At 34.1% G+C, this 19,014-nt stretch overlaps 1 protein-coding gene across 1 annotated transcript; it reads left to right on the top strand.

Moving 5' to 3' along the window:
- The first annotated feature begins 1,075 nt into the window (after nt 1–1,075).
- On the top strand, nt 1,076–17,644 carry LOC133337014 (locomotion-related protein Hikaru genki). The gene is made up of 9 exons (XM_061545278.1): nt 1,076–1,229; nt 4,005–4,952; nt 5,570–5,794; nt 6,658–6,755; nt 7,246–7,311; nt 10,691–11,027; nt 11,086–11,568; nt 13,190–13,372; nt 17,430–17,644. Exons 1-9 carry the CDS (start codon nt 1,076–1,078, stop codon nt 17,642–17,644), a joined length of 2,709 nt encoding a protein of 902 aa, XP_061401262.1.
- The last annotated feature ends 1,370 nt before the right edge of the window (nt 17,645–19,014 follow it).

Here is a 19,014-nt window from a genome sequence, read left to right as displayed (position 1 = left end):
AAAGTAAAAAAAAAATATGAAGTGATTTTCAAACATAAAAATGTAAATAAACATTTTCATTCAATACAAAATCTTATAACCAATGTGTCAATTATATTTTTATATATGCATTTAAAATTATCAATGACTTTAAGTGGAAATAAATAATATATGCATACATATATACACAAACTTGCCTTTTTTATATGTATACGAAACGATGCTTCCGTGATAGTTTTTACATAATAAATAATTAATATTCCTCCGAAGTTGCGTATTTTTTAAATGATGAAGTAGAAAAAAATACAATGAAATGTACGTATGTACTACGTGAGACCTTGGCGAGGATGTTATTGAGTTTTATGAAAAATCAATATCAATATACTGAAACTTTTTTAATGTTTAGGAAGATAAATGTAAACAAAATGTATATTCACAATGGATTTAATTATATATATATATATATATATATATATATAACCATCAATATATATTTCAATATTTTAAGGGGGTAGACAAATGTACAGAAAAAAGTTCAATTTAGAAGTAGGCAATCTCAATATACAGAAAAATTCATGGTACAATTATACAAGAGAACTGTAATACACTCGTGTCAATATGAATATGACAAGTTATATTTTAAAAAATGATCCAACAGGAAAATTGGGCAGGCATAAAATCAAATTTGAAATTGTTCTCTATTAAATGCCAATTTACTGAACCTGCCTGCTGGGAAGGATTGAAGCAGTAACTCTTTCTTAATTCAAAATTTCCAGCATCGTTATATGTTTTACATACATATATAACTGGCAATGGCCCAATTAGAGAAATGCTGGGGAAGCATTAGACATATAAATTTCATAGATTTCCATTTATGTATTTCAATTTTATTTTGAGGCTTCATGACGTTGACAATATAGTTGCATTACTTACAACAATAATTGTCCATGTGGTTTTTGTATCGTTTGTTGTAAAACAGCCCTTGCTGTTACCATGTAAAAACTATTAAACTCACCTTACTTATAAACAAATACACAACATTGTAGCGTATTAAAGTAACAGATAAATAAATAATTGATTTCAGTTCTCCATCGACATGCTCCTGTTACAACTTCCACATTATTTGCAAAGGATGCCGCACAAACCAAGTTTGTTATTTTTGTTGTTGTTGACCATTTCCATGACATTTCTGGACAAAACATCTGCAAATCTTGAAACAGAGTCGCCACAGACTACTACCCCTGAACCGGGTGAGTATTGTTGAAATAAAACTGTCAAATTCTTTTATATTCCAAGATTGAAGTTTTCTCAAATGAGTGGTTTATTTTGAAAGTAGTTTAAGACACATTTTTTTCTTATGGTGAGACATTAAAGGTTTGGGTTTGATTCGTTTAAAAATATTGTTAATTTTGTTTGCGGGTTTGTGCCCTTAAACATGATAGAATAGGTTTGTCTTCGCACCAGTAATAATTACTCAGTAACACTTTTGTGAGAGTAAGAGAGGTTCTTTTTCTTCAAACAGTAAAATAACTAAAAGCAAGGTGTATTTAATAAGGTGTATGCATCAGATACAACAACAAATATTTTACAAAAACAACATTGTTGTTATAGAAATTAAATTGTCATGCTGACAATAAGTTTTTGACAAAAATAAACAAAACAATTATTAATTTATTTTTGCCAAGAACTATTCTTTGAGGAATAATTAATGAATTTGTGTATTCTTGGGTTATTGGCGGTTTTAGGTCAGTGAAAAATAAAGTTTACGACCTGGTCGCGATTAATTTTAAGTTGCCCACATGCAGCCCATGGCTCCTTGTTGTTGTTTATATTGTGAATTACCATCAGGTTTTTCTATGGAGTGGCTTCAAATCTTGCCTTCTTAAAGAAAATTGAGGGACATAAATCCCCGACCAAAGACTAAATCATGGATATTGTGTTGACCGTATAAAATCTTTCCATAGTCGTATTTAACCTCCGCCGAGGATTGTGACAAGCACTAAGGGGCCGATTCCAATATAGGCTAACATAATCTCCTCGGTTTTATGAATGGACAGATTTCCATACATAACATAAAATATGTGGACGAATCGGCGAACGGTGTTATAACTGATTTAAGCCTAGGTTTCCTTTCCGTCCGCCTCTGCGAATGTAGTTTTCTTGAATTTTTATTATTAAAAAATCATAAATTTAAAGACCATTCATGAAATTGAAATATAATATTTACTTTACAAACAATTTACAATTTACTTTACAAACAATAAAGAAAAAGTTTGAAACCATATGATTGTCACTTACACCTTATTACATATCTATTGTTTTTTTTACTTGTACTTGAGTGAATTGTCCAAGTAAGATTTGTTAATACTCAGTAATACAAAATTCAAAATAGCTTTCTCAATTTACAATATTTTACTAAAGTTTTGTGGAAAAAACAACATTTGTAACAATTGTTACAAAATATCAAATACGTAGACAGACCTATTACATAAAATAATTTGTATTGTAAACGCTTCTAGAAAACCAAGATTTGTATCAGAACCTAAAATGGGCTTATTAAACCACGTTCAAAATAAACGACTCAAATAAATAAAAAAGCGTAGATAACTATGAACAGTAATACATGGCAAGACAACGTGAATAATGACATTTGTTGGTTTAGTTTTTACACAATTTTATTCAAAATAATTACTTGAATTTTCATAGAGATATTGGTATTAATTCAGAATAATTGGTTTCTAATGGATCATATCGATGTATCGATGTATTTGCTAAATTTCCTTTTTTCATCCTTATTTATTTTAGTTAAAATAGTTTTATGTAGTGCGGCCATTGCCGTTATTTGTAAATGTTTGCTCATAACATGGCCTAGAAATAAGTGGTCTGTTCCAGAACCTACAAGAATGTAAAATTTTTTACTACGATACCAATAGTAAAATTTAGAAGATTATTGTACGGGAATAGACCAAAGGTCTTCCGGGAGACGAATTCATGCTTTAATCTTCTCTTGCTGTCAACTTTTATATAGACATCTTTAGGAAGAATATTTTTTACTTCCATGAAACATAAAATGACAAAATCCGGCTAAATTGTTGATTCTACAAGTTATTTAAACATCGCTATATCAAGCTTCAAAGCTCTTTGCGCAAAATATTCGATTAAGGGAACCTCCCCATTCTCGATTTTAATTTTTCAAGAATTTCAATGGGCTGGTAAATTTTTTTCCCTTAAGTATATATGTAGATGGCTATACTAATATTTGTCATAGAATAAGAAGACAGCTCTACTGAACATATCTTATACATAGAAATTCCTAACATTCGAATTGGCTGTCTGCCAGATCGCTATTTTGCTATTTTCCTGGACACTGTAAATCTACCTTGGTTCCGTAATGCCAAGCCAGTCCTGACAAGTCATTCCTTTTTCTAAGGCCATATGTAAAAGTGAAACAGGTTTTATGATTTTATGTAAAGTAAAATAACATAAAAAATAAAAAAAAGTTTATTATTCAATTCGTTTGAATACTTATTATTCAACATACAATTAATTACTTATGACGGCTGTTCCAATTATGCCTAAATAACAACTAAATTCGTATATAAGCAATTACTCAATATAAGAAATTACAAATTATTTTTGTATTGCAATTATAATATATTGACATTAACAGAAATTAAATATAATAATCTCATAAATGAAAAGAAAATAAATGCCCAAAATCTATGAAAATTAGTAAAACATATATTTTTACGATTTTTGAGCCTGCTAAAAGTACAATGGTCCAGGTATAGTCGTGATATGGCCATATCCTAACACATTTTCCATATACAAAAAAATTTACTATTTTTTTTTTATATAAACGAAAAATTGTTATCGTAATAAAATATAGCAGGTCCTTGCAGTACGGGAACAAACCAATTATATAAAAAAGAAACAGGTCATACATTTTAATTTAATACTTATATACATATATCCACGATATTTTTATTTCAAAATAATAATATTTCACTATTTCATTTTTATAGATGCATCGCCTGGTTGCAAGGCACCAGATATACGTTTCACTGTCATAAAGCCGGAAACAACGACTCACCCACCATATGCCAAGTTCGAAACAACTCCTTCATATACGGTCGATGAATTCACAACATCTGATGTAGAGTTTGTCGAAAGGATTAATATTGACCTGACAGGACGTCATAACGGCAATCAAATGGGAGGCATTGTGAATCCCTATCAGGTCAATATGAATGATCACAATACAGCTGGAAATTTCCATGCCAGTGATATGGCGGCGGCTGACGAGGATGCGGGTGAAGATGAAGACTCCGATGGATCGACTCCGAATCCCCTACAAAACCGCAAGAATAATGCCAAAAAACGACGCACCGGCCAGGGTCGACGTAGACGTATTGAGAACGAAAATGGCCAAACTCGAGGTCGCGGTAGCCGATATAAGCGTCATTTGGTAGATTACGCGCTCAACAGTGTTCTAAATGTCGATAAACCCACTGGAAATATATCGAATGTCACAACGGATGTGTACTACATACGTTTTGAAAACAAAACAAAGAACCATGGCTTGAACGGAGAACTCAAGTACAAAATATATAGATTGAAGACAAAAAGCCGAAATTACACACACCACGAACCAAAAAACGATATCGGATCCCACCATCGACATCGCGGGGATGTTCAGAACGTAAGCAATAATGTCGTTTCGATGGATGACGACGTCAATAGTGGACCCGCAAAGCAGCACTTGCTGGTCGATTATAAGTTAAATGGAGAACCCGCACCACCATTGGAACAGACTAAAGAGGTCGATACATTTGCCCAAACGCACTCGAATGAGAGTGGAAATAGCGCTTTGCAACGTGTGAAGCGCAAATCAGGCAAAACAACCGGCGCTCTTAGTCGTCCCAAGGGTGGTGGCGATTCCAGTTCGAAAACGACAAGCCGCAAGGACAAAGGTAAACAAATATCGTAGACTATTTAACTAATTTCTGTGAATTTGCCTTATTATTCAGCATTCAATTGTGTGACGCATTGCTGATAATTGCCTCCACTTCCACTGTCATCCAACAATTGGATAAATATCTTGTATGTTCTCCTCCTACAAATAAATAAGTGAAGTCTTTTCAAATTATTCATTTTCATTTTTGATATATCTTTCAAATGAATCTGCATTCATATTTTACTAAGTAGTCCCATTTTCAGTACCGAACATTCCAATATGAATTAATATATTGTCGATATTATGCCCAATTTTCGTATACAGATAACAATAACATAATTCTGGATTCCGACTTTCAATCTAGTTTTCAGATTTTTCTGGGTTATTTCCAATAAATAGTCCTTAATAGTTTAGTTCTGTAGATTCGACAAATCCTTAAGTTCTGTCCAAATTTCAAATGTTCTTTGTCCATCAGCCATCCACAAACTGCTAAGTTAAAAATCGATTTACTTACTGATTTAAGGAATATTCTTCTGAGTTAAATTATTTTGTGGAATATGTATCTAACATTTTATTTGTGCACTTCATTGGATATTTAATATTTGTTTTTTTTTTTTGTCCCTTTTACAATAGGCATTTTTGATGAAGATGGAGGATATTCACCCGTTCATCCGGACGAAGGCGATTCCGACGAAGAAGATGAAGAGGAGGAAGAGATCGATATACAACAGCAATTTACCGAAGTATCGGAAATACGTTTCCCTGGAGAAATCGGACCACTCGGTGATAGGCGTTTGTGCAAAATCCGGTGTGTTAAGGGGAAATGGGTGGGTCCATTGTGCGCCACCAATGAGGAGGGTAAGTGAACGAACCGCAGAAATAAGGTCACACATATACCGCTAACACCAACACCATACGTACACGGATCATTCTGCTTTGCGCACATACCTACCTACATACATCTGCAGTATGTGTGTGCCCTCTGCACGGTGTACGCACTTTACATGCGAAAATTACACACTAACACCTTTCTAATTATATCTTAAAAAATGCAACATTATCAGATACAACTAGAGTATAACTATAATTATAATCACATTGTCACATTTTACGCAAATTACACCTAAATATAAGCATGACTCGTTTCGCTTGTCCTCACAATATGTTCGCTTTTCGAATACTTATCTATCTATCACGTACCTATGTTTCAATTGTAGCCATTGTATCTAATTGAAATACATACAAATATGTATAATTATTAATAATATGCAAGCGCACAAAACATAAACATACACGCCAATGTAATGATTGTAATTACTGGCAGGATCGTCTACATTACAACCTGAAGCCAACTAACAACTAACACATATTCGTACTCGCTAGAAAATTGTGAAGCACTATAAGATTATCTCTTGAATCCCATTACAACACCATCGATTGATGCGATGCACAAATAAGCGTCAGTTTGTAATGCAGCGGTCCTCAACATATTCAGGATCACTGATATTGATAATTGAATTATCTGTTCATTCGATAAATATGAATTATACAAACATATACATATATATTCACATGTTTTGAAAATAAAATGTCGTCAAACCGAAATATACTTGCACCATTTTTTACTTTACGGAGATGCCTGGCTCTCATTTAATTGTTGTTTCTCGTTTTATTTGTAAATCACTTGGCCGCCCTCGACCCCATTGACCGCCACTATTTAGACGAACACGGAAATGTGAAATTTCAGCCGTTGTATAAGTCATGTCACGTCCAAAGAATTCCACCCTACTTGTTGTTGAGTTACCGCAACATCTCTGTGGTAAGTTTGATCCAGAAATAATGAATAAAACAACCACGACCACCACCACCACCACCACCACCACATCAAATACAAATAAGAAATACATTTCGAGCACGCTACAACACATCCACATCAACATCAGTACACATGCCAATCGAAGTAGTTCGAATGTATCCAATAACCACAAACACTGTAGAAGCCGTCGATCACTGCATTTCTCTACGCACCAGAAGCTACCCAGCCAATTGGAAAGTTGACAAACTCTGTCTGTGGTTTGTGCAACGAAAACAATGAACTTCGGTCACAATCTGTCCATCTCTGACGTCATTACAATCATTTCATTGCGTTTCCTCTCTCAAAAGAACAGCTATCGTTCGTTTCCCTTGTACTGCATTTTGTCCTGATTTATAAAAGAAGAAAAAAAAAAGAATTCGAAAGAGAAGATTCTAAAAGTGTTTTATTTGTTTCTTTTTTGGTTCTTTTCTTTCTATTTTCGACTCTTTTGCAGACCCCCATCTACCGTTCTCGTCGTAATCGAACGTCTAAATCGAATTTTATTTCCAATACCCAAATTGTGAGTCAATTTAAAAGGCCATTTCAAACAGTTTATCATACGGAACTAGTCCATCTAGAAAACAATGAGACTTTCTTCGACACACAAACAATTCTACATAATTTGATTATTGAGTATTTTTCATACATACAGTCAGTCAGACAGTCTGACAATCATAAGCAATTCGGCACTGGTGCATTGGAAAAAAAATGTTACGCCTCGTTTCAGATAGCCTAGCCCCCTTTCGAGTAGTCCACAAAATAACATACACAGACGTACATACATCCGAGCAGGTTATCGAGTAAATACGTTATTTAATATATATATATATATATACATATTACATCCAACTACATAATTTTCCACATAGACCTTCATTCTTTTATACACTACAAACGAAACAAGAAGCCATAAAATTATATATGTATATACTTTTAATTTTGTTGGTGATTTCCTTTTTGTACATTTTTTTTTATACATGTCTTGATATAGATCCCAATGATCAACAACTGTGGCTCATTTGAACCCATCTGTATTTATCGCCGATGTGGCTCATTATTGACAAGTTATTATTTTTATTTCGTTTGGAGAGTAATCTCACTTATTTGTTGTTGTTGTAGCAGCCCTATTGCTTTTATACAATGGGCTGAGGTGACAGACGTTGGCCGAGAAAGACTCGGGTCGTTTCGGATCGTAGACCCCTCTGTCGTGGAAACGTCACTTATTTATAATCTGCAGTGGTGCTTAAACATTTATTTGATCATAATTTAGTAAATTTCGAATAGTAATTATCCAGTTTTATGGGATTATGGAAACAGGTTCAATACTAAATAAAAATATCTTTATATATATAGTTATGACGTATGAAATAGCTTAGTGGAGGGAGTTTGAATGGATTGAAGTCTTCAATTCGATGAGAACAAACATAGTAACTATAAAATTGTACAAATAAAAAATAAATGGGAATGGGATGCATCACGATATTGCAGCAGGCAAAACAATCCCCTACATATTTTCTGCCTTATTATCATTACAATAAATTCGAGTTTTTAACAATTAATTGAAGCTCATAAATGAAGATTGTTGATTTGTTTTCATAGTTTATTTAGCAAATATTAATAAGGTAATGAATACATTTTTAACCAAATTGTCTGCTTTATTGGCCAATATTGATAGAAAATGTTTATTTTTAAAACTCAAAAAAAAAAAAAAAGATCGTATACAATTAAAAAAGTCTTTTTTAAAGATTTTAGTTAAATAAAATAAAAATATTCAACTTTCCCATGACAAAATGTTTTGTACGGTCGTATTACCCAAATACATCGAATCTATATCTCTTATACCATAGACAGACGACAGCCTTAATTTGCATTAAAAAGTTCTTAATTTGAATTAAAATTTACCCCTGACAGACGAGAGTTTCTGCATTTATGAACCAGTTTTTTCTTTCAAAACTATTGTTTGTCTGTGTGTAGGAAGAAAATATTGACATTTCTTTACAATATTTTTTAGGATTACATCTTTTTGAAATTGATACATGGCAGGAAGGAAAACGAACAGCTATAATGAAGATAAAACAGCTCCAAATTTGAAGAAATGTTGAATTTTGCCTTTATTTCTAATTTTTATTTTCGTAAACGTAAACAAATTTGACAACAATCAATTTATTTTCTACAGCATTACCATATTGAAATTGCTTAATTCAGTATAAATTCAGTTTGATTTTGTGCATTAACAACACATAAAAATGAGGATAATGTACAAGTTAATTTGAATTAAGGCTATATCTCTGTCTTATTAGCAAACTAAACAAAATTAAAAAAAAAATGATAAAATGTGTTCAAATATTTTACATTCTTATTTAAAAATTTATATTTTCTTTTTGGTTTGTTTTTATTTTCAACAAAAGAAAAAAATCCATGTTCTGTCATTGTTGAACATTTTTTAACACATAACTGAAAAAAGCTTATGATTGCTTCCCAAAATCCAGTAGGGAAGGCCATGAAATATTTGTTTCATCCATAACAAAGTAATTACTTCTAGACGGACGCGTTAATAACATAATTTATTTAACATAGTATTGAAAACAATTCACACACATACACAAAATATGTATTTTGATTTGATGGAATAAGGCACCTTGAGAAACATTATACCATGGCGAAACAAACGAAACAAAATTATGAAAAATATTCAATTTTGAGCTTTTGACTAAATAAATCTTTTGAAACTTTTTTTTTGATTCTTTTGATACATTTCGCCATTCCCTTAGGACTTCGGTGTATAAATACGAGATCTTCTTTTAGTATAAACAATTTCCCACAAATGTTCAATGTGATTGAGAGTTGGGGATTGGGATCGCCTCTTTTAAACACATACATACCTCATTGGACGACCCTAGAGGTGTGTTTTGGGTCACAAGCATTGTATTATAAATGAAACGATTTGGACCAATTCCTCGGACATAACAACAAGCCCTCCCCATAAAATTGACTATCTCCCAACATGACTGCCTTGTATGTGTACTTTTCTTTTCGTCAATTTCCCTTGCGTTCCTTATAAATAATCATACACCGCTGTTGGTAGAAATTTCGTTGCAGGGGCTCTGAAACATTGTTAGGCTGACATGCTAATATGCATTGTTTCGAATTCACCTGCCACTGACTGTATGTATGTACAAAGTTTGTACATATTACCGTTTTTTTATTCGCATTGACAACCAAGTAGTGATGACTTTTTTGTGATTTGCTTTAAGTGAAGTACCAGCAATAAGTAGAGAGCTGATAGTAGCTAACATTTTCAAAGATATCATTACTTGTCACCATCCCATCACTCGCCTACCAGTCACCGCTCCTCCTGTCACTCGAAGTTCTAGTAGATTTGGCATTGTTGCTGAAATTCAGGAATTTCAGTGTACCAAAAGTAGCAGCAACAAGGCCAAGAAGAACACTGTTTACGAAAGATTGCAATATGGCACACTTTGTCACAGATCACGTTACTCTCACCTAAAAATAACTTTTGACCCACTACACACACCAAGCCACAAAAGTTTGTCCTCCTATCTTTCGTCTCTCAGCTGCTTATATTCACCGAGTTGTATTTTTCTATGGTTTCTCTATCTTGCTCTTTTTCGATAACATCCTCGGCTGCATTTTCTCTCTCTCTCTCATTTTGTTAATGACTAATCGATATGAACTTTATGCACACACAAACACACTCATATATATGTATGTACGTGTCTACCTACATATACATACATATATGTATCTGCTATATACACGCATGTGTTGTATGAATATGTGTAAATACTGATGTCATGTGTACGAATCCTTTCAAATCAATCAATCAATCAACTACTGCACTGTCTGTAATCGGCTGGCGGTGGTGGCGATTAACAAAGAATGTCGGCTGGGACCTGCCGCATGGCCATTCCCTGCAAGCACGTTGCAAAGACTTAGGTATGTACAAGCTGCTGGGCGAATCGAGGGTGCTATGTTCGAATGGCTTGTGGGCTCCGCGTATGCCGTCGTGTGTACCCACAACCCTATTGACTAACTTTTCGGACGACAGTGCTCCGTCCATTAAGTACAAGATCTTAAACGGATCGGGATCTTTTGAACCGTCTGGAGTTTTGGCAGTGTTGCCACATAGCACTATTTTGTTGGACTGCATGTATCCGAGAGTGCGCGGTATACCCGAATGGACATGGACTAGTTGGTATATGAAATATTCCACCGGTAAGTACGCTAAAATATAGCAGCAGCATATAGGCGAATTATGTGATGTTCTTTGCAGGTTGGACCCATGAGGATAAAAATCTACGGTATCGGCTAAGCATTAAAGACATCGAAAGCAGGGACTCTGGGACATTTACTTGCACGTCGCCCAGAGGCCTCACGAACAGTATTAGCATCGCTGTAGCACAATCCACTTGCCCGCAGCTTCCAGAACCGGCGCCACCGCTCACCTTACGCTTAGAAGGCAACAAGCTAGGCCAGAGGGCTATGTACCGCTGCCCGCCTGGCTTTAGAGTGGATGGCATTGTAAATGCAACTTGTTTAGCTTCCGGCAATTGGTCATCGCCGCCACCAACATGTCAAGCTGTACAATGTCCACGTTTGATTTTAGATGACCCACACCTAAGTTTGGTTGAGTTGAATACATCTGCATGGGGGCGGGCGGTGTTCAAATGCCAGTGGGGTTTCAAATTGACCGGTCCACCGGGTTTGGAATGTGATCCGTCGGGCGTGTGGAGTGGCGCAGTACCCAGATGTAAAGGTATGCCAAACATCAATGCCTTTTAATGTGATTTTAATTTAAAGATCTAACAGCAGCCACATGAAAACGCTGGGACCTATAGCCTGCCGTGGCAATGTACTCCATAGATGTTGAGTATATTTTTGTGGCAAGCTGAAAGGTATATTTTTTATTTCGCTATTTCGAACAAATTGCTACATTAAAAACATGTAAGAAGTCAGTCCCTGCTGATATGGCGCATTTATACTGAATTAGTGCAAAGGTTAAGTAATATGGTCAGGTAGGCGTATACTAAATATTTTATTACGTATACCCACCGATGTCTAGCCAGACCGTTTTTAACGATGTTTTTAGTTGAGTAAATCATTTGCACAACTTTAGCCTCCAACTCTCTAAATTTTTCTTTCCGAACAACATTACGAAGGCATTGTGAAGTTGTGAAGATTTGTAACATCAAAATTTATGGAAAAATAGTAAGCAGAGCAGTATAGTCGCAAGGGGCTCACCATTTGATACCCTACCACTGAACTCTAACATTCTGCAGATTTATATTTGGAGCCTAAACAATATTTCGCGATGTTGGTCGCCCTTGAAAATAGTAAGCAGAGCAGTATAGTCGCAAGGGGCTCACCATTTGATACCCTACCACTGAACTCTAACATTCTGCAGATTTATATTTGGAGCCTAAACAATATTTCGCGATGTTGGTCGCTCTTGAACCTGCCATCTTTTCCAAATCATATCTTCCATAAGACTTATTTTTGTTTATTTTACACAAAAACATCTTCATTTGACATACATATATTCTAATTAGTTGGCCAGATCGCACACACACAAAAATAAAGTTGTTGGTCCATTTCTTCCCCTAAATATTACAGGACCGGGAATATAATTTCATGCCAAATTTCGTGACTATTGATCCACAACTGTGGCTGTGTTTTAGAAACTGTGTACTGTATTTTAGAGATTATAATGTATAGGTACTAGATCAACCCAGCTAGCCGAGATGCGATGATCGGTATACTAAAACGTAGAACTAATATTTCGCGGCGTTAAACAGCCATAACATTGCTTTCGCTCAAGCTATTCCGAGTTATGAATACTAAAAATTAACAAATTTAAAATGTAGACAGATTAACGAAGTCTTGCTTCTCAGATAACGTCTAAAAATGTTTACTTAGTTAGCTGACTCGAGACAGAACATTTGTTCCACAAGCCGAACTTAAAAAAGATTTCCAGGTCGTCGATCACGGCTTTTTTTGAAAAACCATTCTTTGATATGTCAACCTCCACTTTATCTTTCTATCGAATTCGTGGCCTTCCCCTTCTGCGTGAACCATCAGTAGGCTCGTTTTTATATGGGTTGGTTTTGTCTGGCGATATGTGTCCTTGTTTCTAAGTTGGTAACCTAGACCATTGTAGCATCTGTTGGTTTTTATTATGGTGGTATCGAGATATATAAAAATGTTTGGCTGTTTGTATTAATTCTTGTGGTCTTTAGTATATTTCTGAACATCGGTATTGGAGTTGTAGCAAATTCAACGAGAATAAATATCACTTCCGGATTGCAGTTTTAGGCAACTTATTTAATAGATTTCATTATTATTTACGAATTAACCACGATTTATGATTTCTCTTGCAGCCATACAGTGCCCTACACCTGTGGCTCCACTAAATGGACGCATCGGGGGTACGAATATGAATCAACGGCGACTCACCGTTGGAGCGTTAATAACTTTCAGTTGCAATGAAGGCCACACCCTGGTCGGAGAGCCGAGCATTATTTGCACAGAGAGTGGTCTGTGGTCGCATCCACCGCCCTTTTGTAAGTAAATGAAATAAAAACTACAACCACTTCCCTAGATGCATATGTGTATGTAAGTACGCCACAGCAACATGCACATTTGTATGGACATAAGAATAAGACGATGTGTGGACTACTACTGCAATTGGCAAAAGCAACACCGGGCACCTACACAAAATTTAGAACATTTCATGGACTTGAGAAGCAAGAGTTGTCAATATTCAAGTTAGGCGGTCGTAGGCACTGCACCGAACGTTAAAATTGCGTCTTCCCGTCCAATTATGTGTACATATGAATGTATAGGGTTGCGTACACAAATGCTACATACAAAATACTAACAAGATAAATTGTGCCAAATCGCGAAAATTCGCGAACACGTCTTACCCGCTGACCAACATGCACTTAACAATTAAGCTTAATCCTCGATCTTTGAATAAATAACGCTTTGGCCAGGTTCAAGTCATATTCTCACATCGTCGGTGTTGTAGGCAAATTCACTTCGTTAGGTAGGCCATGCATGCTTCTTAGAATTTGATATTCGATTCTTAAAACGTCATGCGGAAGACAACATCGAAAGCTGCAAAACTACAAACAGTCGCAAAGCTTTTCGATGGTGTTGGGTTTTGCAATTTTGTATATTCGGATCGATAAGTGTACCCAATGAACAAACAACCGAACACTTAAGCAGCATAGCCATTGCATTGTAACGAAGAGATGCAAGCGGCTAATTTTAGTGGCCAATTGCCGTAGTGCTTCCTTATATAGATATGTATTATCTACATACAAATATAAATATATATATATATTTCGTTATCTTTACGTCAATTGCTATCTAAATATATATGATACATTTAGAATATCAATAAAAGAAATATTAAAAAAAAAAAAAAAAAACATAACAGAGAATAATAGCACACCCACATAGATGTTACACTAAATGCTGTGTTTGTTAAATTATATTTAGTTGTTGTTTTAATTAAACGAATCTTTGAAACTAATACATTGTTTGTTGTTTTTTGTCAAGGACATTTGTATATATATATATATATATATATATGTGCGTCACGATAGGACCAGAATTGATTTCACATATACCGAGGCAAAATAATTTTTCACCCCTATTCCGTATGTCGTCGTCAACACAAAACGATGTCGTAAAGAGTCGTCTTTTGCAAATTGGAACTCCCGATGTCGTTTTCGACATTTATCGATAAGTATTGACACATTTTTGGTAATCCGTCGCAAAGTTTGACGACGACGATGTCGAAATTTCTTCGTCATTATTTTAGTTGACGACTGAAGAGTTTGAAGAAATTTCTTGATTCAATACGTTATGCAAAACATATATGATCTATATAAATCTGAACCGATCTATATGCCAAATAAAGTTTCGTCCTATAAAGGTACAATAAACACAAGACATAATGCCCTGTGCCACAGTGCGATATTTTGCACAAAAATATCAAACAAATCCGCAAATTACAATATTAGGGATGTGTGTGTGTTTTTTTTTTTGACATTGTCTTATAAGTGTTACAGAATATGAAATCAATGTCGAAGTGATGTCGACAAAGAAAAGTCGTTGACAACGACGACGGCATACGGTATAGGGGTGATTGTTTTTTTCTTACGAGCAGCATCAGGCATGAGCTTTAGACATAATTATTAAAAATATAATCGCTAGACAGAGTTAACATTCCGAATAAACGATGGCTGGTTACTAGAGGTGGTAAGTATTTGGCTCAAATCCTAAGCCATTGTGGATCTTCCTAGAACGTAACTCATTGTCTTAATACAATTCAAGCACAAATATTGGTTCAACTGCCTCATACGGGAATGGTTAATTTTAAATCCATGGATTTATCAAGATGACATACAATTATACACTTCGTTCACATTAGATGGATCTGGAGGGCGTGTGCTTAATCATTTTGTTTTGAAATTATCAACTACTACTACAGTTGTAGTCAATATTAGCATAGGTGCCCAAAATTAAAATGCGTTAGTATGTGTGAGAGAAAACAGAACAATACTGAACAAAATTGTGTGTACATTTTTGTGGTCGGAAAAAATTATTGATGAATTTAATTTTTGTTATTATATAAAATAAAAGCATTATTAAAAATGTTTTTATATGAATTACAAAGTGTATATGTCATAAAAATCTAATAAAGTTTATAAAGTAGCATATACCGAGATAATAATCATATTATAATATTAAATACTACGTTAATTATCAAATATTTAATTCTTAAAAAAAAAAGAAATTGTTCTGTTGTTTTTAAAATTTTTTAAACATACAAAACGCATTTTGAATAATAAAATAAAAATCCAAATATACTGAAACACTTTTATCCCTAAGTGTTATTTCGTTGATTTTCTAGTTCTGCGGACACGACGTCGTGCGCGCACCCCAGCATGTGTTCATTCGTTGCCTGTCAAACAACGACTGACTGAAAGGGCATAACAATGCGTGTGAGTAGGCAGCTACTTTAAAGTATACTGATGGGCACCTATGATATTAGTTAACACACAAAGGTCTATTTATTTGAATTAAAACAATTTGGAATTCCCAATGATAGTCTTTAAAACTTAGCTGAGGGGGAAGAAACTATAGAAGAGAGTTGCTCATGTGTTAGTGAGGAATGAACGCGGGAAGTCTATTGACCTAAATTCTTAATAATTTATTTTAATTCAAGTTTTTACTTTTTTCTACAAATATTAGGTCTGCCTGAGTACTCGATACTTTGTAACAATTTATTCAAAATATTATTAAATGCAGTCTATTTCCTTTGAGGTTCAGTAGAAGAGTATGACTTTATTTATAAGGTTAACCGGTAAAGCCAGCTGAAGTCTTCGTTGGTTGTCAATATTTATTGCCTGAAGAATAAATATATTCAAAATGAAAGAAAACAACTAACTAACAATTAACAAAATAATTTGTTGGTGTATTTATCCCGTTCTGAAGCCATCAGAAGATGTTATTTTTTTCTTATGGGTAGTGAAACAAGGTTATTCGTTCTCAGAATTTCATATCTCAAGTAACCCGCTCATATCGCATTATTCTAAATTCATGCCAACATTGTTTATTTTCAAATTAAATCGCGAGATTCGCCTCTTGATCATACGTGTTTTTAATTTTTACTCACGCCTAAAAATTTTGATTATTTTTATCTCCTATTTGTTTCTTGTTTTACACGCCGTACTTCGGCCTGAGATGTTGACATCTACGCTTAATTTGAGGGACTGGCTATTTATAGCACAAAACTTTTCTATTAACAAGAATAGTTTTTGGAGCCATTTTTTTCGAAAAAAGTTTTTTGTTTAATTAACAATAAAAAACTTTTCTAGTTGCCAATGTCTACATGTGTTAATTTGTTTAAATTGCGTCAAAAACTAAATGTAACCATGACAATTTAATTTCTATAACAGCAATAGATTCGTTCGGTTTACTCTATATGTGCAAATTATTACAAAATGTTGATCGTTTACCCCAGTGTTGCTCAGCCCTTTACGTTTTCGTGATAACAAATCACACGTATTATCTTGTCAATTTAGATCTGCCGTTTGTTTAGCATAGGCGGGAGAGTAACATACAAATTCCAATGCAAGTAATATGAGCATCACTGGTTTACTCAAAAGTGCAGTAAAAGAGAGTGAATTGAGACATCAGATTTGACAGTTGTGTTACTGAGTATTTGCAAATTCTTACAAGGAAAAATTTACTCAGTAAGAATTTTCAGCTGATATTTAATCAGCTGTGAACTAAATAACATTGAAAATTCAAATATTTTATCGGTAATGTTAATATATGCAAATGTATACATTGCCACCAATTTATTAACATTCCTAAATGATTTTAAACTTTTACGCAATTTTTATTATTTTATGAAAGGAAATAATATTTTTATTTATGAAAGGAAATAAACTTAAATTAAACGACTTAAATTCAAAAATTTTAAAGTATGTGTTGAGTCACGGATGCAAATTAAATACACCCCCAGCACCTATACAAAATTCTACCTTTGATTTTGACTACGGCAGTTGACATGTTCTTATCATTTCTGATTCAACATAGGTAAATCAGGTTGCCCATACCCCGGAGATCCTCCTAATGGCTTCTTGGCACCACTGAAATTTAATTACGAATCCGGCGACTATATAAGCGTTCAATGTCGACCGGGTTATGTTCAATATAGCGAGATTGGTGGTCCACCCGAACGTCCTAAATGTCTGCCCAACGGCAATTGGTCAACTCCTGTGCCAAAATGTCGTAGTTACGAAGATGTGTAGCCAATTCGTGGAGACGATGTTCATCTGTTGAAAATACTTTAAAGAATTACTCAAAATATTGTAGCATAACATACCAATTTCTTTGTAAAGTAATAATTTTATCTAATATAAAAAAAACAATTGTATCACACACACACAAACTCTGACATCTACAATATAGTAACGCAAACAAGCAACTGGGAAGTAACATATTAATGATTTTAACAAACTAAAATAGACTGTAAAACTCATTTCTGCCTATTGTGACTGTATATCAGATGTTTATTTGAATATTTCCAGTACTCGGCTATGTCAAAATGTACTGGCTAACGGAGTGATATGAATAGGGCTGTATGTAGCTTCAAAGGGCGGTGACTAATAGCGGAAAGTAATTTTGTCCCATTTGTAATTTAATGTCGTTTCTAAGCCAAGCTATTTATTGTGATAGACTCCAAAAGTATCCGCGTTCTTCAGTATTAAAATAATTGTCATTCAAACAAGATTCATTGCATATCTTAATAATGTAATGTCTGTAATTGACATCACTCCAAATTAGTTTCAATGTTGTAAAATTATTTTGTTTCCATTAGTTGAATGTGTTATTTGTTCAAATTCCTTGTAAGTAAATTATAAGTAAACATGTAGCAATATAAATAAAAACTACATTTTGTTAAAAAAAAAAAATACAAGTACAGTTATTTTGCTTATAGTAGGTTATACCTGTCGCACTTTGTGTGGTAAGTGTTTTAAGCAGTTGCTGTAGCAGTTGCGACAAAACAAAATCGAAGAATATATAAATTAAGTGCATATACGAACATTGGAACATAATTGACATCTGCATCCAAAATATTTGGTTCTGCTTTTTCATCGTTTTAGGGTTTGTCTATGTCTTGACGCCTGGAACGCCGCAAATTATTGCAAATATCTTCGATTTATTGAGAGAAATTTTGATTCTATTAGAAACATTGGTTTTCTATGATTGACATTCGCCTATGTGAGTTTAGGCTAATAATTATGTTTTAAAACCTATAGCTAAGAACATTTCTGCAGATTTCAATTGAACAGTTTTGTCAAACTAATTAATCATGGCACAGTATGTTGTATTCATAGTAATATTTTTGGTATCATTTTAAGGGACTATGTCATCAAATGTGAGAGAAAGAACTTTTTAAGCAATAGTTACCGAAATACCGGGTAATTCAAAATAACACAATGTTGGGATGACAGACTCTATGCAAAACTGCAGGAAATTCAACTCAACAACCATATATAAATGTGTGGTTGTATGTAACGTGACCTTAACCTTACAGACCAATAGTTTTTAAAAATTAACATCAAGGCTAGACTTGCGTAAAACATAAATGTCTTTGTACGAATATTTTAAAAATTAT

Source organism: Musca vetustissima, unplaced genomic scaffold (assembly GCF_032173495.1).
Source record: "Musca vetustissima isolate MV318-11 ecotype Yass unplaced genomic scaffold, APGP_CSIRO_Mvet_v1 utg6013, whole genome shotgun sequence".
NCBI classification, from domain to species: domain Eukaryota; kingdom Metazoa; phylum Arthropoda; class Insecta; order Diptera; family Muscidae; genus Musca; species Musca vetustissima.
This window is presented reverse-complemented; position numbering and strand designations above follow the sequence as displayed.

What these genes read in the sequence shown, in the direction of transcription:
- LOC133337014 (XM_061545278.1), top strand. Translation starts at nt 1,076, where the DNA reads ATGCTCCTGTTACAACTTCCACATTATTTGCAAAGGATGCCGCACAAA. An exon ending in CGCAGTACCCAGATGTAAAG is followed by an intron (nt 11,569 to 13,189) that starts GTATGCCAAACA and finishes TTTCTCTTGCAG; the next exon opens with CCATACAGTGCCCTACACCT. An exon ending in GTCGCATCCACCGCCCTTTT is followed by an intron (nt 13,373 to 17,429) that starts GTAAGTAAATGA and finishes GATTCAACATAG; the next exon opens with GTAAATCAGGTTGCCCATAC.